General features: G+C 49.1%; 1 protein-coding gene across 6 annotated transcripts; it reads right to left on the bottom strand.

The window, feature by feature from the left end:
• Positions 1-1,669: 1,669 nt before the first annotated feature.
• On the bottom strand, positions 1,670-22,392 carry sf1 (splicing factor 1). 6 transcript variants are annotated; one of them, XM_060855765.1, is made up of 12 exons: positions 21,250-21,585; positions 19,730-19,861; positions 16,907-16,982; positions 10,556-10,708; positions 9,736-9,825; positions 9,186-9,369; positions 8,044-8,159; positions 6,968-7,075; positions 6,053-6,230; positions 5,662-5,872; positions 4,878-5,066; positions 1,670-2,264 (listed from the first exon to the last, which is right to left on the bottom strand). In XM_060855765.1, exons 1-12 carry the CDS (start codon positions 21,338-21,340, stop codon positions 2,131-2,133), a joined length of 1,662 nt encoding a protein of 553 aa, XP_060711748.1. In that variant the 5' UTR covers positions 21,341-21,585; the 3' UTR covers positions 1,670-2,130. The 6 variants fall into 6 exon arrangements, with proteins under 6 accessions (XP_060711748.1, XP_060711749.1, XP_060711746.1 ...); XM_060855766.1 differs by having other exon boundaries at positions 2,140-2,264; positions 4,874-5,066; positions 21,250-21,586; XM_060855763.1 differs by lacking the exons at positions 1,670-2,264; positions 21,250-21,585 and adding exons at positions 2,272-3,978; positions 22,156-22,392 and having other exon boundaries at positions 4,874-5,066.
• Between the last annotated feature and the right edge of the window lie 1,915 nt (positions 22,393-24,307).

Raw genomic sequence — 24,307 nt, 5'->3', positions numbered from 1 at the left:
GTTACAGCATTGCCCTCGAAGGGCACTGCTTGTCACTGGCCACGTGGGTGTTTCCTTTCTTCCTGAGGGTAGGACATAAATAAAGGTTTATACACATGACATGGGTGCAGGGGGGAAATAAGCACTCCCGCTGTCTGGCAGTAAGGTGGGAAAATAACAAAAAAGAAAGAGAATAAAAACCAAACAGGAGTGTCAAGAGATTTTAGTCCGAGAGCTGGCCCTGAGGAAGCTTAATCTGTGTCAAGGGCTGTCCACGTGTGTAAATAAAGGATAGCTTGGTGATGGGATACTGGCCTCTGTGAAATATAAAGAAGAAAAACATAATACAGCGCCCACTCTTTTCCCATTCAGTTTTTAGTTTCAGCATACCTGTGTTTTGTACTAACTTAACCACTGCCCCCTCAGTCTCCAGGAGGTATCAGGCTTCAATGCATCTCTCTATTTTCCCCCTCTCTGCATCTCTCTATTTCCCTCCTTTCTCTCTCTACCCCTCCGCATCTATTTCCCCCCCTCTCTCTGCATCTATTTTCCCCCTCTTCCCTTTTCGCTCTACATCTCGCTATTCCCCCTCCCTCTCTCTATTCCACCCCCCCACCCCACCGGCATCTATTTTACCCCTAATGTCTGTGCAAGGCAGCAGCTGGGGACGTAACCCAGGGTTCACGGTGAACTCTTGACAAGGCAAAACTAAGGACTGCAGATGCTTAAATCAGGAACCCAAATCCCTGTATGAGGGGGTGTTTGGTTTATGAGGAATGCTGAGGGGGGCTTGGCCTACATCCAATGAAGTTTAGAATGAGGTTAGAGCTTACTCAAATAGAGAAGGTCCTGAGACCTGACAGAAAGACTTGAACCATGGGACATCCTGGTAAATCACTTCTGTACCTTCTCTGGCTGGTCAGCCCTCCAAATCTATCCTACTCATATATCCATCCAACTACCTTTTAAACGTAATGGTACCCACTTCCTCAGTTAACAGAGAAAGGAGGAGGAATTGTGTTGCAGGGTTGGTAGTGTGGGAAATTCCCTTCCCACAGAGCATTGGAGGTCATTTAATGTTTTTGAAAGGTGGTGGATTTACTTGGAGTTGAGAAATGTAAAGGCGGGGGATGTGGAGTAGAGGGAGCAGTCACAATAATATCGAACTGATAATAAATGTGAAGTCATCCATTTTGGAAGGAATAACAAAAAAAAGGACTATTACGTGAACGGTAGGAGGTTACAGCACACTGCTGTGCAAAGGGACTTGGCCATTCTTGTGCATGAACCAAGAGGTGGAACTAGGACAAGACAGCGTAGCCTCAAAGTTAAGGGGAGCAGATTTAGGACCGAATTGAGAAGGAACTTCTCCAGCCGGAGGGTTCTGAAGTAATTGAGGCTGCCTCAGAAGTTTTCAAAGATACAACAATTAATTTCCTGTCCAAAAAAATTATCTAAGTGCTGTGGTGAGAGGATGGGTAAGTGGAGCTGAGGCTGCAATCTTATGGAACAGCAGAGGGCCAGCTGGTGGTCTCCCGCTGCGTTGATGTAGACTCCAAGGGCTAAAGGGCTGGCAGCTGCTCCTAACTTGTACCATTCTCCCACTTCCAAGCCCTCCCTGTTGGAGTATAACAGCACAATGGTCAGCACTGGTCAATAACTCCCAGAATCAAGCTCAAACTCCACCCAATTGCTTGGAGAAATTTGGATTTTATTTTCCTTTTAAATACAGTGAGTTTTTTTTTAAAAAAAAGACGACCATAGCACATTCCTTTAACCAAAACACACTGCACGTAAGCAGTCTGATCAAAAAAAATGAAGAGAAACATGACGAGAGCTAAGAAAACATAGGAGTTTATTTTGTGAACCCTGCACCCGCCCCTCCCCCTACCGTTCCCCTCCCCCACTTTATTTTCTTTAAACATTTCACATCGAGTAAGAGCATGAGGAAACAAGAGCGTGGAAACATACCAGGGCTTCCAACCTCAAGCTCAAATTAAAAAGGTTAAACACACCAGTCCTGCGAGAATGTCACGAGACAAAAAGGTAGTTGGTTAAAAGGGACAGTAAACCCGGAACGGAGAACCGTGTGCGCTGGAGGTCAGCAGCTCTGGGGAAACAGCCGCTGCCCGGCTCACGGTCTGGCAGTGATTAATAGCCCCCCTTCACTGTCCATCTTCTGGAAAGCAGAGGTTCCATTGCAAGTCGTGCGATTTGGGGAGGGGGTTGGGAAGAGACAGGCCCCCTCTTAATCCTCCTTGCGGCCCCCTCGCTTGAAGCTCCACCTGAGGGAGTGGGGGGAAGAGAACGGGAAACACAAGAGAAAATAAACCGCGGCTCAGCGGGTGAGGGGGATCGGAGGGGTGGGGGGGGGGGAAGTTGAGAGCAACAAAATAAAACGCGATCGTCATGCAACGCTCACCGCGGGAGTCAAGAATGGTTTACATCATTTCACAATAGCGAAAAAAAAGGAAACTCAACACAGGGTTTAAAAACAAGTCACCGGATGAGACAAAACACTGATCACAGCATGAGTTAGCGACGTACAGAGTGGCGGTAGCAGCCTGCTTTTTTTTGAAAAAAACAAAGAACTGGGAAGCCATCTTGGACGTACGTCTTCGTAAAGATTGCGGGGTCACGTGGTGAAAGACAGGATGGACTGTCGCTGTTTTTTTAATTTAAAGAGAACAACTACACGGATGTTCGATCTCTCCTCCAGCTCTCTCCCATTATGCAGCCTGCCCCTACCATCACCACCACCACCACCACCACTCCGAGCAAGAAACAGCACGGGCAGTCACTCCAACTTTATACAGATGACGTCAATGCCCAGTCCAGTTCCCTGGTGGACTCTCTGTAGAAGGTACTCAAACACAGGAGATAATCTCACGGGTGGAGGAATATACAGCACCAACAGCCCAGCTTCCACATGTTTCTCTCAGGAGAAGGGTAGGGGGACGGGGTGGGGGCCAGGGTTAAGGCGTGACCTGGAGACAGCGACTGCACCGAACCCCATCCCTTCCCCCCGCCAACCACAAGTGACCTGCTGGGCAGCTTGCCCTCTGCCAGCACAAACAGGATCTCGGACTGCGCGTGGCACCCAAATTGCTTCCCTCTTTATAACCATCCGCAGCCCAACCCAGGTGCAGACTGATGCTTCAGAGACGCAGTGTAAGTGATTCATTTACAACAGAGAGAAAGAGAAAGACAGGGAGGGAGGGGAGACAGCAAGAGAGCGAGAGAGAGAGAGAGACAGACAGACAGAGACAGAGAGAAAGAGAGAGGGGGAGAGAGAGACAGCTCGTGGTCTTAATACTGTTTCTACTTCAGGCCAAGCCCCTCTTCACAACCACCGTCTTCATCTAAAGGCTCCGATCGGTTCTATCCCATCAAGGTGCAGAGGCTGTCCGCTAATTTATCTTTTTGGTTTAAAAACAGTTGCCTGTTTTCACCCCTTTTTTTTTTGATTCTAAAACGATAAAAAAAAGCACAAACGTGCCCTGGCAAGACAGGATGCCAGCGGGCAACACTGCGACCCTGGCTCCCTCTAGAATGAATTCCTTTCTCTATCTGAACATGGTTCGAGGATATCGGTATCGGAAAAAGGGGTGCTTTAGGTCTGGGGAGGGGGAGGGGGCGGGGCGGGGGGCATTCCAAAGGGTGGCATGCCTGGCACGCCCATTCCCATCATCACAAAGTTGGAGGGGTCCATGGGCGGGGGAGGGGGCGGGGCGTACATCATGCCTGCCGTGCCGGGCGGGGGAGGGGGCGGTGGGGGCGGCGCCCCGGGGGGAAGGGGAGGCTGGACCCCAGGGGGAGGGGGGACCATAGAAGGGGCGGCAGGCAAGGGCGGGGGCGGGGCGGCGCTGGAGGCGGGGGTGGGCTGCACCTGGGGCTGCTGTGGCTGAGGCTGCTGCGGCTGCGGCTGAGGCTGAGGCTGCTGCGGCTGCTGCTGCCATGGAGGGACGCTCGCTGTAGTAGTCGTCGTGGTGCTGGTATCTGAAAGAGGGGAGAAAAAACGAGAGAGAGAGGCACAGAGGCAGTCACTTGGAAAGTGAGCGCAAAGCACAAACTGGGCATTCAGCTCCAGGACAGGCTAGTTACTGAGGCAGTGAGACCTCGGCTCGTGTCTGCAGGCAGTTTGCTGAAGCAGCTGCAAACAGGGTGCTCACAGCAAAGCTGCCCACGGCGGTTACGGGGTTTATACAGCACAGCACTGAGACTGACCCATAGGGAGGATGTCTAATCGACTGCATAGCAACAGACTGAGAGAGAGAGAGAGAGTGGGGGGGGGGGGGGGGGGGGGGGGGGAAGAGAGAAGGGGAGGACAGAAACAGGCAAGAGTCAGAGAGGGAGAGAAGGAGAAAAAAAAACAGGGAAAGGTGGGCAGAGAGAGAGGGGGCAGCGAGTGGGAGATTAAAACAAAAGAGGGAAGGGTGGGAAGGAAAAAAGGGGAATGGAAAGAGAGAAGGACGGGAGGGCGAAAGGTGATGCAGGGTGAGGTGAGGGAGAAAGAAGAGCAGGAAGAGGTGAAAGAGAGAAAGAAGGGGAAGAGATGAGAGAAAGAAAGAAGAGGGGGAAAGAGGGGAGAGACACAGGTGGGGTACACAAGGAGGGGGACAGGAGGAGGCGAGGACAGACACGGGGAGCGGGGTGGCAGAGGAGGGAGAAGGAGTAGACAAAGAGGGAGGGGGGGGGGGGGTGGGGGAAAAGAGAGAAAGAGAGAGGGAGAGAGAGAGAGAGAGAGAGACTGACAGAGCATAAACTATAAGATCTTCAGACCGAAGAGCATTTTTTTTTTAATAAGCAAAGACAGGTCACTGCCCATTAACAAGTATTTACTGAAAGCTTTCCAAAGTAAAACAACAAACAAAATTGAGAAATGCATCCTTACTCACTCTGTTGCCAGGGTAAGGGTGCACTGGAGGCCATACTGCTGCTGGGTGGTGGTGGCGGCTGCTGCTGCTGCTGCTGCTGGGCCTGCTGTTGTTGCCAGGGTGGGATGGGGCCACTGGGTGGGGGTGGAGGCTGGCTGGCTGGAGGTGGAGGCGGCGGCGGCAACATGCCCATTGGGTGGTGCATCATGTCTGTCAACGAGAGACAAGTGTTTAGTCAAGTACAGACAAGTAAATTAAAATATTTATACACAGACACACACACAGAAACGCATAAAGTCCCAGCCAATCTAACATCTTCCCCACTGCGGCAATATCTTTTAAACAAACAGAAACAACTCTCACTGCTCTTACATACACATCCATATACAAGATCCTGGAGATGCTCCCAGGGCTGGGCTAAGGGGCACAAACAGTGCCTGAAAATGTGCCCACAATATCTTTGCGCGCTCACTCTCTCGTGAGACTTGTAGCATTATGTCAGACTGCGTTCAGGTTTCCTCCCCGACACCATGAAATCACCCAAGTAACACTTTCCTCATTCCTGATGAAGGGCTCATGCCTGAAACGTCGACTCTCCTGTTCCTTGGATGCTGCCTGACCTGCTGCGCTTTTCCAGCAACACATTTTCAGCTCTGATCTCCAGCATCTGCAGACCTCACTTTCTCAAGTAACAAAAGCCCCCACCTCTCCAAATACAAGAGTGAGCGATACCAAGCCGCAGCTGTGCCCTAAGCACCTTTCAGACAAAGACCAGGAGGCACGCCCGCTCCAGCATTTCACTTACTCATGGGGGGGTGCACAGGAGGGTGACCCTGGCTCATTGGAGGTGGCGGTGGCTGCATCCATGGAGGTGGAGGCCCATTGGGATTGTGGGACAGCGGATGCCCACCCATGCTGGGCATAGGAGGGGGGAAACCCGGGTGTGGCCCACCATGCATCCCGTGGTAGGGCCTGTTGGCGTCCGAGGGACCAGAGCTCATCCACGGAGGCCTATTCTGTAAAGAAAGACAGCAGAGTCAAGATTTTGCAATGCAGCGAAACATTAACCCTGAAGAGCGTGGGTGGGGAGGGAAGCACAGAATGACCGAGGGAACACGTCCAAGGGAAGCACAAAAGGTTTGGATCAAGTTGCACATCAAGGAGGTGGTCAGCAAACAGAGGAAGCTCACACTCACTGGAAGCTGCTGCTGACTGCTGGCTGGCCCAGAAGTCCGTGGGACACTCGGCTGTGCGGAGCTCGTATGTGCTGAAGACGATGATGCAGGCACTGGAGCCTCTCCTAGCTCGGCCATCAGCGACAAATACTCCTTGTCCATTCGTGCCTTGTCTTGAGCAGACTGTGGGTCTCCTGGCCTGTTGGGATATAGTCCCGTTTGCATGGGATCACACCATGCAGCAGGGAGACATGAGGATAAATCACAAGCATTGGCAAATAATCCAACTGTTCAGAACCCTCAACGCATGAAAACCTGGCCGTACAGCAGCCCCTCAGACACACGGTTATGACCAGGCTGCGGTTAAATCCAGCCCCTCAGACACATGGTTATGACCAGGCTGCAGTTAAATCCAGCCCCTCAGACACATGGTTATGACCAGGCTGCGGTTAAATCCAGCCCCTCAGACACACGGTTATGACCAGGCTGTGGTTAAATCCAGCCCCTCAGACACATGGTTATGACCAGGTTGCGGTTAAATCGAGCCCCTCAGACACACGGTTATGACCAGGTTGCAGTTAAATCCAGCCCCTCAGACACACGGTTATGACCAGGTTGTGGTTAAATCCAGCCCCTCAGACACATGGTTATGACCAGGTTGCGGTTAAATCCAGCCCCTCAGACACACGGTTATGACCAGGTTGCGGTTAAATCGAGCCCCTCAGACACACGGTTATGACCAGGTTGCGGTTAAATCCAGCCCCTCAGACACATGGTTATTACCAGGCTGCGGTTAAATCGAGCCCCTCAGACACATGGTTATGACCAGGCTGCGGTTAAATCCAGCCTGCTATAAACAGCAACAATTCTCCACTCCAATCTCTCACCCCAAAACAATCGATCAACGACAGGGCTTCAAAGCATGAACTTACTGACCTGGAGAATTTGCAGTCAGAAGCAATGTGACCTGCCCCACCACACTTCGTACACAGCGTTGTGTTGGTGATGCTCCTGGGCTCTGTGCTCTGCCAAGGTCTCAGTATCCTACAAAGTGGGGAGGAGAGAGAGTCACATTAAAACCTTGCAGCTTCCCAGAAACTTCCAGCAAAGAGACACATCACATGCCACAAACGGACTGGCAGAATGCCTATTCACAGGTGGCCAGGCAGTGAAAAGACCACATCTTCACTACATCTGGGAGACCGAATGTAAACTTAGTGAATGGCTCACCGAGCATCGCAGCTGCAGGGGCTGACTGGACCTCCGAGTCACCGGCTATTTCAATTCCCCCAACCAGCCCCTTTCTGACATGACCACCCTTAGCCTCCTCCATTGCCAAAACAAACCACAGTGCCCACTGGACTCAACACTGAGCTCTCCAATTTCAACTAACCTCCCTCCTCATTCCCCAACTCCCTTCCCAGCCCCCTCCCCCTCACTGCCACTGCTCCCAGCCACCAACCAGATCCATTCCTTCCATTGACCAATCTGTCTTCACCACCCTCTTTATCTGCAGCTTCCCCCACACCCACCCCCCCAGTCCTGAAGGGTTACACCAGAAACGTTGACTTCCCCCCCATCTCCTGGTGCTGCCTGGCTTGCTGTGTTCTGCCAGTCCAGTTTGGATTCCAGCATCTGCAGTTTTTTTGTCTCTATTCACAAATGGAACCACACAGCTCCCTTGGTCTGTAAGGGATTGTGCCCAGTTGTAAACCAAGTGTTACTGACAGAGCACCAGAATATCAACAATTGCCTCAACGCACAAATGTCCAACATGAAGAAATGAGCAAACCTCAGTGGACCCTGCTTGTGGATTGTTTTCTTGGGACGTGGATGCCACTAGTAAGGTTAGGAGTTGACCTCCAGGGCAGTTAAGAGTTGACCACATTATTGTGGGTCTGGGATCATGCCCAGGCCAGATGCCCTCCTTTCCTACAGCCCAGGAGCTAGAACACTATGACAAGGCTCCTGAACAACCAGCACTCTATGTTAGGAGGTGGGACGGAACTCACCTGTTGTCATCTTCCCGGAGAGTGCCATTGAGTCGGGCCAACTCTCTCAGCTGCATCTTCCGCAGGTCATTCTGATCCTCCGGGGTTTCAATACCTTGCTTGAGGATACCTCGGATCTACAGAGAATAAGCAGCCCCATTAAAGCCAGATCAGTACATACTCCTCTTGCTTACTGGGTGCCCACCCATCATTACAAAACTAAAACGCCACATTGAAGGGGGACAGGTCAAGGCTGGATTGGAGCAGAGATGTAAACTGCCAAGACTGCAGTCTCCTACAGCAGAAAGGCTCTCGGAAGCCCCGACATGCTCCAAATTGAAGTGAGCTTACTGCTGTGTCAGCTAGCAGACTCAGAACAAGAGCAGGTTGACAGAACGGATACTGTACATAGCACTGCTAAGACTGCTGAACACATTGAGCCTGCGTCATTGGACAGTAAGATGGATACAGTACCATTTGGAAATTGGTGTTCTGAACTGCTGGTACAATTGCAACATTTAAGAGGCGTTTGGATGGGTATATGAATAGGAAGGGTTTGGAGGGATATGGGCCAGGTGCTGGCAGGTGGGACTAGATTGGGTTGGGATATCTGGTTGGCATGGACAGGTTGGACCAAAGGGTCTGTTTCCGTACTGTACGTCTCTATGATTTGCATTCCTATATTATGATGGGAATAAAGCAAAGGGTGAAAGAGAAAAAGGGTTGTTGCTTTGCCCCTAACACAGGGAGAGACAGAAATTTCCTGCATTGAAAGTAGAACCTACCCAGAAGGTTAGGCAGTGTGCAGGTCCTGTTAAAGAGAATACGTCTATGGCAAACATGACGTTAGCTTAGCAGTCTTTATCAAGAAAGATTGGAAAGATGGCATCAAACTTTAAAGGCCAGGACAATCAGGACACACAAACTCCTTTGTTAGTGTTTAGCACTAAGGAGGTTCCTGAGGAGGCCACAATAGCCATGCATCTGGAGGAATTAATTGAGGGAGGCACTGATTATTACCAAGTGCCCCACTGTAGGAACAGAATGAGATGCAAGACAAGGCAGCCTAATGGCACAAACTGGGCTCATGGGACAGAGTGACATTTGTCCGTGGATGGCTTTGACAGAAAGAGTCAGGTCTATTTCAGCATGAGCCCTCTAACCTGCTCCACTGCCTTCTTCACATTCTCCATCGTATTTGCTGTGACCAGAGCATGCAGTGGCTCATCTTCCCCTGGCAGCATCTGTCCATCTTTCCGGCCAACCTTGCCCTCCTTCACTGAGCCTTTCCCTCGGATCATGATTTTGGCATTGCATTCTTTCTCGATATTCTTCAACGTGTTGCCTCTGAAAGGAGAGGGAGACAGCGTGAGGGACAGGGCAGAGTCACAACAAACTCAGAGCAAAAGGACAGGTAGCACCGCATTGCAAGGTCCCTAGACAAAGCTGTCCAGGACGGGAAACCATCTCAGTGGAAGATTCAGGATGTCACACCAATGCAATTCATAGGATGTTGCAAAGTGCTTCATAACCAATGAACATGATGATTCAGTCCATTATATTGCTGCAATCATACAGCACAAGCAGCACTCTCACCTCACAATGCACAGGCAAATCCACAGAGCATGGTAAAACCAGAGACACATTTCCCACCACCCAAAGGGCTTACTGCCCTCTCAAACTGGAGAACAGGACCAGAGCCGGCCACTATACCTGGGTCCAATCAGCAGGCCGACAAAATTGATCTCTGGGTATTCATCCTGCGGGATCATCACCTTGTCACTCACACGTGTGGCCGGTGGCCTGCAGGAAAGGAAGATAAAGTTAATGGCTTGTGTGCACGGAGGAACGAGTGGTCAGCCAAGCCGTAACAGGACGTGCAAATTAGAAGGCCAAGGATGAGTAGCACACCACAACAGAGACAACAATTCAATCTCAGGTGCTGCTCAGTTCTCAGGCTCCATTCAGAGAGGGGAAGGGTTCCTGCCACATTACTACACATCTGTTCAAGGCTCGTTTCCAGAAACTGTCAGCAGTTAGGCACACCAATCCCTTTCCTTCCGTTCCACACTAAAAATTATTGGTCCCCTAAAACCATCAAGTTTCACCTTGAACAGTGTTGCTATTGACCAGTCTTCTATCACTCATGAACCTGTACATTGTCACACTCAGCTCCTGATCAGGTTACACAGTTTAACTGAGATGGCTGCTTCTTCACTCATAACTCTTGGGGCTAAATCAGCCTCACATTCTAATCAATCATGACCTTACCACACCGTCAAACTCAAGGGGGCCTGGCTGTATGAAACACATTGCAGTCACCTTATTTCCCCCACCCAGTCACATCATATCCACTGAGTAATTAGTGCCTTACACTCTCCTCTCCGTACTCACAGCTCAGCTGCCTGCTTGAACCACGAAACTCTTCACTACCCTCCGCCAGCACAGGGCTCCAACAATCTTCTATCTTTAAAGGTTGGCTGGCTGCCACTGGTTGTCCTTCCCAATCTCCCACACACAAGTTCCGACTTACTTGTAATCTGCTGGCGGTTTGAAGTCAGGGTTGAGGGCAATCATCTCCTGAATGAGGTTGTGCCTCTCCTCTTCCAGCTTCTTCCGAGTTCTGAACTCTCGGGTGTTGAGCCTCTTGCCCTCGCTGTTGTAGATTGGCTCAGGTGAGGGGGACCTGTGCAGGGATGAGAAGCCGTCACAACCACCTTACTCGTGAGCTGTGCATCTTAGTAACTCTACTGCAGCAAAATGTTTTTAAAAGCACCTCTCCTACACTTCCCTAAACCTCTCAAACTTAGTTACCACAGTTCTTAAGCACTTGATATGAGACATTGAAATGAGCAAGTTGTTGTTAGCCTGAGCTGAGAATTGTGCTCCTAAATTGTTGAACTGGTTAACACCACTGGCTGTAGACGACAATTACCACTCAAAGTGCTCACGCCCACATCGACACTGTATGGCTGGAGAGGCAGTAAACTACATTAAACTCGAGATGGTTTTGATTTGTGCTAAAGGCTGTGAACAGGGAGTTAATGAGACAGATTTAAGAAATAATTGAAAAAAAAATCAGGTAACATTTATCATTCTTAAACCAACTTGAGGTCAGCTGACCACCACCGGGATACCCCTCTTGTTAACTGAGCGGGCTCAAAAATCCCCAGTGGGAGCCCTCTCCGTGTCGTTCAGACCCACACAATGAGCTGGAGCTGAGTTTGTTCACTCAACTGGGGCTAAGACGAATCGAGCTGTGAGAGAATGTGTACCCAGCAGAGCTAACCATGCGTCAGTGATGCTTTTATTGCAATGTTTCCCTTTCCTTTTGACAAAAGTAAAGATCGTTGCTTTATGGAATCTGAGGTGTCTACTAATAAGCAAAAAGCAAATTGAACCTCACCATGACTTCCCAGGCTCTGCAATTTGTACCTTCACAACCCAGATACTAAAACTGTTCAGCAACCTGTCACTGACTCCCTCTATCCCTTGGGTATCCCTGAATTCAAGGCTGATCATTCTAGATGGTTCAGAGTGGAAAACAACCCTCCCCTGAGATAGAGACAGACAGACAGAGAGAGAGAAAAGCAAATTACTCTAACTTCACAGAGAAACATGAAGAACTCTAATGAGCTGCCAGGGAGTCAAATGTAGCAACTCCATGCCAGCAGACAGGTAGCGCAGAGGGTCAGTGCTGCCAACGTCTTGTGGGTTCATGGAGGAAGACTGACAGCAGTACATGCTTATCAAGCTTCGAGATCAGGAGTGCAAACCCAAGGCCTTAGAGGCTGACCCAACTCCATGGAGAAGCAGGGACCTGGTCTCTGTTGGAAGTGCCATTCAGCGCCTGCTGCTGGTGAGGGGCCCGGAGCTGCCTTATCCCAAGCCACCCTCCCGCCCCCACACCCCATTTTTTGCTCCGCCGGGTGATTTTTGATCTCTGAACACAGACTCAGTCAACAAGAGGTGTGCCTGTGTACATTTTCCCTCTCTCTCCCACCCTGTAAGGAACTGAGATCTGTTCGACAACTCAGCAAGATAGGGTGGGTGCTGTCTTATTCTGTGACGACCTCATAAGGAGGCAAGACAAAAGGTTAGAGGCTTTGATTACATCTCAAGCTAGCAGATTAGAAATCCACTGGCAACAACATTAAATCTGCACAAAACTCATTGAAAAAATCATATACTAAAACAGAAGAAAAATTAAAAAGTATTGCTACTGGCTAACACATGCTTCAGACTGAGAAGTTAAAAAGGAGTTATTCGAGACACTTAACGGCCTTTTCCAGTTTCTTCAGGTATCGATTGATGGGACGCAACCTGTTCTCCTGGACTTACTCAACTAGTTTTGCTAGTCCTCTGAGCAGTTTCTGTGCTAAAGAGACATGTTAAGCCTTGCTAGCAGTCCCAGACTGCTTCGCTTCCCTCTCTCTTTCCTCTTGGATATACAATTAAATGAAAAAAAGTATAAATGGTCAGGAAAAGTACAGCTTCTTTCCAAACCATGCAATACAGGCTTGGATCCCACGTAGCGCACCTGTAAACCCTGCTATTAGTTTAGACTAAATACAAATTTCAAAAGACTTTTTACAAGAGTCGTCAACAAAAGGGGAATTTTGATTAAAAAGGACATGGGTTGGGGGACTCGTTTATATGTCAATAAAAGTAGGGTTACACATTTCAACCTTGTAAACACAGGCCTCAGCATTTCTAGGGTTGCAATAAATGGTTTCTGCTTTACCAGCGAAATTTGGCACATTACACATCTGATTAAATTAATTTAGTCTAGTTTTCCTTCAAATCTAGTTGCACCAAGTTAACCCAAAGACAATCAAAGCAGAACCCAATCAGACCAAGAGCGAAACCTTTGGCGTGCACGTACAGGAATAGCAAATAGATGTGCATACACCGGTGCAACCCTAAGAACTTGAGGCCTTTTTCTGGATACCTTGCTAGTTCATGAATCATCACCTTTTAGAATCAATAGCTGCTGGTCAAGTACCATCCGTCTCAAGCTAAAACTCGTGCAGCTTCAGCTAACCAAAACCAAATATGATTTTTTAAATAAAAATTAAGACACTGAGCTACTAAAATGGTCATCAATACGATTACAAAATGGAAAATATTATCAGTCTGCCCTGTGCTAGGAACAGCCAATGGAAAACTACTGGTCCTGCAGCCAGCCATTTCAGACCGACTCCCTATAGAACCCTCCGCTTTTAATTCACATCACCTCAGGGCTGTCTACATTCAGGTCTTTGTGGAGAGTTGATTTGTGAGAATGCAGCAGATTATCCTACCTAAAACAAAGCTGCATATACAGAGGAACCTTGACAATCCAAACGGCATGGACGGGGAATATTTTGTTCAGATAATCAAAGTTCCTTTGTACACGAGAAAACATACAGAGGAACTTCTGAATATCTCAAGTTCCCGATAGAACAATTACATCAATGTAATTTTGTCTACAATGATTAAAAATAAACCCAGCTTACTGAAATGCTGAGAACAGTCCTGGACATTGATTGGAGCCCAGGTACCGTCTCCAAATGACTAATCGACCGCCCCCTCTCCCACCCCACACTTTCTCTGGAGTTCTACACTGGGGTGCACTCTAAACCCTGCTTCCCCAGATAACCTCTCCAACAGGGCAAAGGTGGAACCTGTCATAAAGCTGCAGTAAAAAGTTGTGTCTGTTCTATTTTGAGACTCACCCCCGCAAAAGGCAACAGTAGTCTTACTGTTGGTGTCTAGTCCAGCTACCCTTGGATGGGTGGGGCTCATGGGGATGAAGGGGCGTGGGCTCGCATGCGCTATGCTGCTACCGAGTCTCCTTAATGGGGAGTGGACTTAGTAAGTGTTCGGTGTGTGTCAATCCCATTGAACTTATGGGGTGGGGGAGCTTCACCAATGTTGCAGATCCCTTACATACAAGTGTGCATCTGTCTGTCTGCTCCGAAACAAACCCTGAGGCAGGGAGGGTGCAAGGCAGGTAGTGAGAGGAGCAAGGAAACTTCAGAAAATTCCGAGCCCCAAAGTGGCATTGAATCAATTAACTGAATAATCAAATATCTGAATGAAATAGTGCCCACCCGTCTCATTTGAATAATCGAGGTTCCTCTGTAATTAACTGTGAAGTGTCTAACCCACTCAATGGAATTGCCTAGTCTCATCACCAAGCCTTATTTTCTCCCTATACTCTGGAAGGGACTGAATCGCTGGGGTTTCGAATTCCCAGTCACCAGTACCTCTCTGACCAACTAACGATCACCATTCAATGCCTGACCCCAAACTGTTGTGTACTGGGAGGTTTTACAAAAGGCACTGTATCCCAGCACAACCATACGCCCGGGCTTTTGTCAATACGAGGAATAGGAGGCACTGAGATCAACAAAGCCACATCAATTTTTAATAGAGGCGAGAGAGGGGAGGTTTCAACTATGGATCAACAGAAGATCTACAGTATCCCTAGTAACAGTGTATAACCTGGAAACAAAGGGCATGGGACAGGAGAGGGCAGTTCACAAGCAATAATCAGATTCTATACCAGGACAAGGGAGGTTTCAAGTGCAAACGCTCCAGAAGAGAGCTCATGCCCACAGAAATTGGACCCCAGGGCAGACCAGGCTCAAACTACAGATGCCCATGAACCCAGCTAAACTGGCAATTTCAACTGAGAGGCTGGGCAGAGACGCAGGACTTTGCTGGCCCAGTCAATGTGGCGTGTGCCCAGATTATAGCCACGGATGATACACTGCCACCACCTATCTCGGTCTGCCAGTGAGAAGTGAAAGCCCGGGCTGTTCCACGGCAGGGAGGTCACTGACGGAAGGGAATCTGTATTTGACAAGTACCAAACAGAAATATGTATACAGCACCAGTGAGGAGTGTCTTTGTTGACTGACACGCACACACAGCCCTTAAGCTGGCCCCTCTACTGCCACACTAACAGCTAAAAGCAGCGGGGCTAACAGGACCAGTGGATTTCCTAAACAATTGGGAGTATTATTGGCTGTTGGCAAACACTTGAGAAAGGCAGGTCAGAACAAGCAAGCCAACATGTTTTTCTCATCATTGCAAACAAATAAAAAAATTAAAACTTCTGTTACTCATTTAAGAACTTATTTTACAGTTTAACAACTACTCCAGGACAGCTGTGGTCACTTCCTAACAGCACCAAGCGAAAGGGGCAGGAAACCAAAAGAGGAAAACAATAAATAAAATTTTCACCAATTCAAAAGTTGAACCAAAACCAGCACCGGAAACTACAATGGGATTGAAATTGTTGATGTATTCATTATTAATTGAAAATAAAACCGTTAAGTAAGCAAATGGAGAACAAAATAAATTCTGGATTACACTGGCTGCTTTAAAAAGGCTCTGAGGCAAGTCACTATTCACCATGCACTGATAAAGATCAAGGCGCATTGCACCCACTGAACACATTTAGAATGAGATATTGCGAGAAGACAGTAATGTTAACGAGGTTGGCCCGAGATCTAGTTAAGCTGATAGCAGTGAGCAAGAAAGGGCAAAGAGGTTATAGTCGGAATCAGAGTGTGGCCTCAAGATGGACGCACACAACACTAGAGGAGAAAGAGCCAAGTCATAGAGATCCAACTGCAGGAACACTCCCCCTACATTGCCGATGGTACTGCCTTTTGTTTTGTGGGGAGAAAAGAGAGGAGGGTCCTGCTAGATGGGAAAGGTTGACTGGGCCTTTTTTGCTTTGACTCCAGACACCTACTTTCAGGAAACAGTGGGGTTCTCATACTGGGGAAGAAGACCCAATACAGCTGTTTCCCACCAGGTGGATTAACAAAGCTCACTATCTGGAACAAATCAAAGTGTCACAGCAGTTGCAGGTTGGGTGGTGGTGGGGGATGGCCGCACTTAGGTTCTATAGTTCGCAAACTTAATGAAGACAAATAAGATAAGTTCCCTGCCTTCATTGTAAACAGTGCTTTGAAGAGTTGTCAAGCCAAATCTGTTCCTGCTTTGGGCGAGAGGGTGGGGAATATCAATTGGGGCGACACAGTGGCTCAGTGGTTAGCACTGCTGCCTCACAGCGCCAGGGGCCCAGGTTTGATTCCCGTCTCAGGTGACTGTGTAGAGTTTGCACATTCTCCCTGTGTCTGTGTGGGGTTTCCTTCGGGTGCTCAGGTTTCCTCCCACAGTACAAAGATGTGCAGGTTAGGGTGGATTGGCCATAGGGAATTGTCCCATAGTGTGAGGTGTATTAGTTAGGGGTAAATACAGGGCAGGGGAATGGGTCTGGGTGAGATGCTCTTTGGAGAGTCGGTGTGGGCTTGTTGGGCCAAATGGCCTGTTTCCATACTGTTAGGTAATTCAGATTAGATTTCCTACAAGAAGTTTGGAGCAGATGCAAAAGGGAAATGGGAGAAAACTCAAGATTGAAATTGTGGCACAAGGCAAGAAAGAGGAAGGTAGAAAGGTAAAGAAAGACAACAAGGGAGGGAGGATGGGAGACAGCCAATACATTACATGGCAAAGTGGCCAGCATTAGCTGCTGTGCAGCTGTCAGATTTCGACTCTCTGGTTACTGTCTTAACCTGAACTACCCCATTCCTTGAAAGAAATCAACAGAAAACTGAGACCACAGCTGTCCCTCACCCCCAGTTCATTTTATGTTTTAAGTTTTAAAAGAAAATGATTAAACCTTTAACCTCAAGAGAACAAAATAAATGTAAATGGTGACCATTTCCATTCCTGTACTGAAAATAGCATTAAGGTAAAAGGATACCATAAACATGAGATTATCCAATTCCAATAACAAACCACATCACACATTTCTTATGCGATGACACCAAGTATTGAAAAGGAAAATTGTTACTGTCAGCTGGTTTAAAACTTTCCCAACCTGTCCTCAGGGTTTGGGGGGATACCAAGGTCTCCAGTACGCAGTTTGCGGGTCAGGTCTTCAATCTGAAGTTGCACTGGAAGAAACCAGGTTAGGAAAAAAAGGACGGAAAAGAAAAGTTACATAAATTCTCAAATCGTTATCAAAACACAGCACGGAGCTTTGGAGGCACAGTGCAATGAATGTTTCAAAAACAGCATCAACATTTCGTCAAAAAATAAAAACAAGATATCAGTAATGAAATTTAAGACACCAACTTGCAACACAATCCTAACACAGGGCAATTTTTAAAACTCGTGCTCTGTAACAGTATCAAAAAGAACAGGATTACAGCTAGGAAAGGTCCATATTAGGGTTGCCACAATACAAAAACAATTTTGTTAGAAGTACAAAGTTTAATTTGAGTCCGTAGTTTGCTGCTCCTTCAGGGCTGGAAGGATTAATTTCCGTTATGTTCGGATTGATTAAAGTAGGTCTTCTGGCCTACCCGTCACTCTGTGTGGAGTAAAGAAGGCAATCCTAAACAGTAAACTTGTAAAGAACAATTAATTTTTCAGGTGCATTTTCCCAAAGTAACAGCTCGGCAGTAAGTATCCGAAAATATCTACTGCAGACATGCCCATTTCGGGGACACAGGAAGCTTGACAATGCAGTAAAGTGCAATCCAACTTCCATGTATCTAACAGAACTGGGGAGAAGCTACAGCGAGACGAATCGAATGCACTGGTGGCCCATCGCATCAGGATTCGGGTAAGTGGGGAGAAATGGGATACTTCCAGCCCTGTTGCTGCCGCCAGTCACACCTGTTCATTCAACCTCTTGGATCATCTAGAGTTCAATTTGAAAGCTAGGTAGAAGCTGCCGATTTTAACTTAATGCTCAAGAACAAGGCAGTGTTGGAACCTGTAGTCATGCACAGCGCTTTCAGTAAAAGACAAACCTTAGTAAAGCTAAAGAGGGGCAAAAACATTTTATCTTGGCAAGGAAATGAATCAATTAATTAAAGCTCTTCAAACATTCAAAAACGCATTGTAAACTGAGTAACCTGTAAAAATGGCAATTTCGGAAACCAGGCGAGACACTGAATAATGATTACTGATCTGTGTTAAGATGACATAAGTCTGATTTCAATCTCTGTCACCACCTTACTCAGGGGTCAGACAGAAATGTGAAGAGGGCTGACTTGACCCTCAACACTGTTCACTTTTGCCAGTTGAAAAGGAGGGACTGAAACAGGGCATATCTTTTCACTTCATCAGACAACAGCAACTGGTCAACAGGAATAAAAGCTGACTGCACTACCTGACACCTCAAACCCACAAGTGAACACCATGTACATTTCAGCAGTAAAAGATGACAAAGTATTTCAATCAAGTGGACGGCAGTGTATCAGCTAGACATTGTATTCTGCAGAAGCCTCTCTTCTGGCACAGTTTATAGACAAATTGCAGGCTTAGCAATGAGCAGCAATCATCTCAGTTGAACATTTCTGTCAACTAGCCAATCCATTAAGAATTCTCTGCGCAACTCTCCATGATTGCATGATCCACCATCTTCAGAAGCTAGTGTGTCAGGGACAACTTGCACCTTTTCAGCTCTCCAGACTTGAGGGTTTGGTGAGATAGAGAAGTGAAAAGCTGCAACATTGTAAATTTCAATCAATCAATCTGGCTGCTCAGAAGCAGGTCTTGACAAGAGGAAGAGAACAGGGCAGGGTGGGGGGGGTGGGGGGGGGGGGGGGTGGTGCAGATTCTGAAACTGTATCACTGGCCCATCAAAACCATGTGAGTGCTCTCGCCACGACAGAGAAAAACCAGAAGTGTCACACAAAGTAGAAGCTGTGAACGTTAAGATAGGAGCGGGGCCAAGGCAATTGCTCACCTGCTGGTAAGGTGGGACAAGTTGGGAAAACTGCTACCTGTTAAACAACCCATGTTAAAAAAATTCACAGAAAATTAATGAAACTGTTTGATGATCCCAATGATGTATTGTCAAGCGTTTGAATGAGAGTTGTGTTTTTTGGCTGTAAAATTGATTGCATCAGAGGACCAGAATTCAAAGTGTAGGTTAAATTGACCTGCTCCTGTACAGTGCCTGCCTTGTGTACACCAGTTCAGGATTTGACTCTGTCCCTCCTTTGCCGTGAAAGGCAGAGGGGCTGAGTGGTCAATCTGGATATGGGTTGCTCGAGAATCTGTCCTTGCTGTCACTAGTCACACATTTTCAGACAGAAAAGTTCGGCTCTCACGGGCAGTGTTGTCACTAGGTTCCTCTCATCTGGCAGACTGCGAGCACCAGGGGACAACCTGACCTTCAGTGAAAATATCATCCACCAGCACTCCCAAATTCCAGACAGCCACAAATAGAGAATTGTGCTCCCATATGTCGTCAGCCCCCTCGCTTGAGATCCAATTAAATGTTATGCAATCATTTCGTGACAACCCCATCCTCCCAAACCTGGTTGACACCCTAGTGACAACACCACCATCAATTTGAGAGCATGGCCGCATAAAATCTGGATACATTTGCAAAAGTTGGTTAAAAACATCCTGTTTCACGTCTGTAAAAGCAGAAGCTATGAGCGCCAAAGTAAGGAGGCAGCGGATAAAATGTCACCGAGTTGTAACTGATTATTGTGGCATCCCCAATATATCTAAACAATTTTAAAAGACATTACAGCAGTTTATACATCGCATTTATAAAAAACTTTGCATTTGAACATTTGCAGCACACGCTTCTTTTTAAAATGATTACACTTTGAATTAAGACTTGGATTACCTTTAGAAACAATGAACAGGCAGCATAAGTGGGTTAAATCCTTACCGATATAAGCACGCTCCTGATCACGGGTCAGTCCAGGTGGAATCACAGTTGGCATCCCAGGAATGACTGTTTTCTGATCCGAAGTCTCATTGCTCCAGCGACTTCTTTTCCTCCTCTTCTGTCCAAAGTCATCTTTAAAATAATTTTCAAAAAAAACACACACACCAAGAACGTCAGTATAGGCACAAAACCAGCGAGGGAATCCTCCTCACACGTACAACTCTCGGGGATTTGAGGGGCAAATCCAAGATGTGATGCATTTCCTGGGAGCCCACCCCACTTTGATAACCCTGCATGACCGTGACATGATTTGGAGATGCCGGTGTTGGACTGGGGTTTACGTAGTTAAAAATCACAACACCAGGTTATAGTCCAACAGGTTTAATTGGAAGCACTGGCTTTCGGAGCAACGCTCCGACAATCACATGATGAAGGAGCGTCGCTCCGAAAGCTAGTGTGCTTCCAATTAAACCTGTTGGACTATAACCTGGTGTAGTGAGATTTTTGACCGTGACCTGTTTACATAGCAAGCCGCCTGTTGTAATTCAGGGGCTCGCTACACCGAAAGGACTGTAGGAGACTGCCAGCAGCGCCGCCCCAGTGGCGGGAGGCCAGGACTGCCTCGTGACCTGTTTACATAGCAAGCCGCCTGTTGTAATCCAGGGGCTCGCTACACCGAAAGGGCTCCAGGAGACTGCCAGCAGCGCCGCCCCAGCGGCGGGAGGCCAGGACTGCCTCGTGACCTGTTTACATAGCAAGCCGCCTGTTGTAATCCAGGGGCTCGCTACACCGAAAGGGCTCCAGGAGACTGCCAGCAGCGCCGCCCCAGTGGCGGGAGGCCAGGACTGCCTCGTGACCTGTTTACATAGCAAGCCGCCTGTTGTAATCCAGGGGCTCGCTACACCGAAAGGGCTCCAGGAGACTGCCAGCAGCGCCGCCCCAGCGGCGGGAGGCCAGGACTGCCTCGTGACCTGTTTACATAGCAAGCCGCCTGTTGTAATTCAGGGGCTCGCTAACCGAAAGGATTGTAGGAGACTGCCAGCAGCGCCGCCCCAGTGGCGGGAGGCCAGGACTGCCTCGTGACCTGTTTACATAGCAAGCCGCCTGTTGTAATTCAGGGGCTCGCTAACCGAAAGGATTGTAGGAGACTGCCAGCAGCGCCGCCCCAGTGGCGGGAGGCCAGGACTGCCTCGTGACCTGTTTACATAGGAAACCTCCCATGGTAGGGACAGAAATGCCAGCACTAATAAACCCAGGGGACAGAAAGAGAGGGGATCGACATGCGTGAGGAAACAAATATGTGTTTAAATAAAATGGAGTGGGGGAAAAAGACAGGGATAGATTAACTTAAGTCAAAAGGGTGAAATTCAAACCAGAATAGGTTTAGTTACTGGAATAGGTTTAAATACAACGAAATAGACAGAATAAAAAGAAATAAACGAATAAAGACAAACAAAACGATGGATTTCTCTTATAATTTTCTCTGCTCGGTCCAGGGACGTCCCTATAAGGTCACTCACCGTCGAGCGCTGGGCTCTCGATCCCGCGTTTGTTGGCCACGGCCTGCAGCATCTTACCGCCCGCGGGGGAGGTGTGGGCCCCGCTCGCCATTTCCCTCTCACTTCACCCGCACCGTCCCCGAGGGGGCAGGAGGGGGCGGAAGGTGGCTGAGGGTAAACCCGATCCCTCACCAAGCCGCCGCCGCCAGCCGCCAGCGAGGGGAGACTCAAAGCTGAGGTAAAGCAGCGGCGGCTCAGAGCGGGGAGGCCGCGGAGGAGACGCCGGAGACCGAGCGGCGTCGGCGCCACAACATGGCGGCCGCGGCCTCAGGGGGAGACGGTTTGACGAACGGAGGGGCGGGGCGGGTACGTCCGGCGCCCCGCCACCGCGCGAACGATCCTATTGGACCGGGGCGCACTTCGTCACGGGGGATCCGCAGGTTCCCATTAGTCGGATCGCCCGTCCGTCAGGCGGAAACGCGCCTCCCAGTGGCTAAGGCCACCGTCTAACGTAGCGATTGGTGGAGCAGTCCATCCATCAGCGGATGAACCGTCTCCCATTGGCTAAGGCTCCTGTCACTCAGATGCAAACTGAGGATACCTACGTCAGACCGGATCTAGTCACCCCATCTGCTCCCTACTGATTGGTCGAGACCAGCCTTTGAACGGACGCCTACCTATCATTGGTCAGGGCACCCGACAATCAGAGAAAACGGGCTCTGCCTATTGGAAGGCTCGTCCAACCAGCAGGTAGGGCGGAGTCAAAAAGGGGAGCGTCCGATTGGGGGAGGAAAGATTGGAACCGAGGGCGACTATTGGAGGTGGCGGCAGTCCGTCAAAAACCGGAAATACGTGGCCCTTGATTGACAGGCGCCGGAGGGAAAGCCGGAGCAAGACAACCACCCCATCCCCCATCAGCCGCCTCACCTCGCTCCCGCGGCGCCTGACCGAACGAAGACATCATAAAGAAACGGCCCGGCTCTTCCATCGGAAGGTCAGTAGGCGATTGTGGGTGACTTTCTTTTGTTTGCTTTTGCCTCGACTACTCGGTCTGGGTGTTGGAGCCGGGTGCTGTGCTCTAACGGACTCTCTAACGCCCGGGCCTCGGGGAGGGTTTCTTTCACTCGACCTCGAGCATCTTCGCGCGGCGTAATAGGCCGGACTGTACTCCGCATGCGCCGCGCTCTCCCAAGGACCCGCCACCTCACGGGCCACCCTTTCCGATTAGCTGTCAGCGCTGTCAGTCAGCCCTGGACCAACATCCGATTGGTCGCGGCGCCCGTCCGTCACGCGTTCTCTCTTCTGCTTGTTCCGTCGCCGCGTCAATCAAACTCATGAGCCCCGCCCTCCGAACGATCCCTTTGTTCGTGTCCCCGCCCCTCCCTCTGATTGGTCGTCGGCCGCCACCGTCGTGGGCCGGGCCATCGCTCTTTACCTAGCTTTCCTATTGGTCCACCCGCACTTCCATCTCCCTGGTTCCTATTCCGATTGGATGGCGATGCCCAACGGGGCCCGGCGTAGGGGGTCACCTGACCTGACCCGGAAATGTCAACACTGCCTGCTCTCTGCACACATGCTGCCAGAGTTGGGAGTGTGGTGCTGGAAAAGCACAGCACGTCAGGCAGCATCCGAGGAGCAGGAGAGTCAACGTTTTGGCCATCAGTTAAAAATCACACAACACCAGGTTATAGTCCAGTAGCTTTATTTGGAAGCACTAGCCTCCAGAGCGCTGCTCCTTCATCAAGTGATTGTGCAAAATCTTTCCTGTTTTAGATTAGGTTGGATTCCCTACAGATTGGAAACAGGCCCTTTGACCCAACTAATCCAAACCGACCCTCCGCAGAGTGACCCACCCAGACCCATTTCCCTCTGGCTAATGCACCTAGCACCACGGGCAATTCAACACAGCCAGTTCACCCTGACTGTGCGGGGAAACCGGAGCACCCGGAGGAAACCCACGCCGACACGGGGAGAATGTGCAAACTCCACACAGACAGTCACCTGAGGTTGGGATCCTGGTGCTAAGAGGCAGCAGTGCTCACCACTGAGCCCCTGATTAAAGGCTTATGACAGAAACATTGACTCTACTGCCCCTCAGATGCTGCCTGACCTACTGTGTGCTTTTCCAGTGTCGTGCTTTTCGACTCTGATCTCCAGCATCTGCAGTCTTCACTTTCACCCACACATGCTGCCAGAGCTCCTTAGCTTTTCCAGTGAATTTCTGATTTCCTGCATTTTTTAAGGTTCATTTTAAACTGAATTAGAATCAGCTTTATTGTCACATGAACTCAGACGATTAGATTACTTACAGTGTGGAAACAGGCCTTTCGGCCCAACAAGTCCACACCGACCTGCCGAAGCGCAACCCACCCATACCCCTACATTTACCCCTTACCTAACACTACGGGCAATTTAGCATGGCCAATTCACCCTGACCCGCACATCTTTGGACTGTGGGAGGAAACCGGAGCACCCGGTGGAAACCCACGCAGACACGGGGAGAACGTGCAAACTCCACACGGTCAGTCGCCTGAGTCGGGAACTGAACCCGGGTCTCGGGCGCTGTGAGACAGCAGTGCTAACCACTGTGTTTCAGCACCAGGAGCAGATTAGAGCAATCAAACACAACACCAGATTACAAACCGGTGATTTCTGACTTTGCCTACCTCAATTCATCATAGGCACCATCACATCATACAGCATGGTTGGTGCCAACTAGATATCCTAACCTCATCTAGTCCCATTTGGCCCATATCCCTCTAAACCCTATCTGTTCATATACCCATCCAGATGCCTTTTACATTTTGTCATTGTACCAGCCTCCACTACCACCTCTGGCAGCTCATTCCATACAAGCACCACCCTTTGTGTGAAAATGTTTCCCCTGAAGTACCTTTTAAATCTTTCCCCTCTCACCTTAAACCTATGCCCTCTGGATTTGGTCTCCCCTACTCTGGGGGAAAAGACTATTCACCCTATCCTTGCCCCTCACGGTTTTGTAAATCTCTAGAAGGTCACTCCTCTCTTCTAACACTCCAGGGAAAACAGCCCCAGCCTATTCAGCCTCTCCCTTTAATTC

Source organism: Hemiscyllium ocellatum, chromosome 46, assembly GCF_020745735.1.
Source record: "Hemiscyllium ocellatum isolate sHemOce1 chromosome 46, sHemOce1.pat.X.cur, whole genome shotgun sequence".
NCBI classification, from domain to species: Eukaryota; Metazoa; Chordata; class Chondrichthyes; order Orectolobiformes; family Hemiscylliidae; genus Hemiscyllium; species Hemiscyllium ocellatum.
The sequence above is the reverse complement of the archived record's forward strand: the minus strand, read 5'-3'. Positions and strand labels throughout refer to the sequence as shown.

What these genes read in the sequence shown, in the direction of transcription:
- sf1 (XM_060855762.1), bottom strand. Translation starts at nt 21,340, where the DNA reads ATGGCGAGCGGGGCCCACACCTCCCCCGCGGGCGGTAAGATGCTGCAG. An exon ending in TGAAGAAGGCAGTGGAGCAG is followed by an intron (nt 8,160 to 9,185) that starts GTTAGAGGGCTC and finishes TATTCTCTGTAG; the next exon opens with ATCCGAGGTATCCTCAAGCA. An exon ending in TCCTGTGCACCCCCCCATGA is followed by an intron (nt 5,067 to 5,661) that starts GTAAGTGAAATG and finishes TCTCGTTGACAG; the next exon opens with ACATGATGCACCACCCAATG.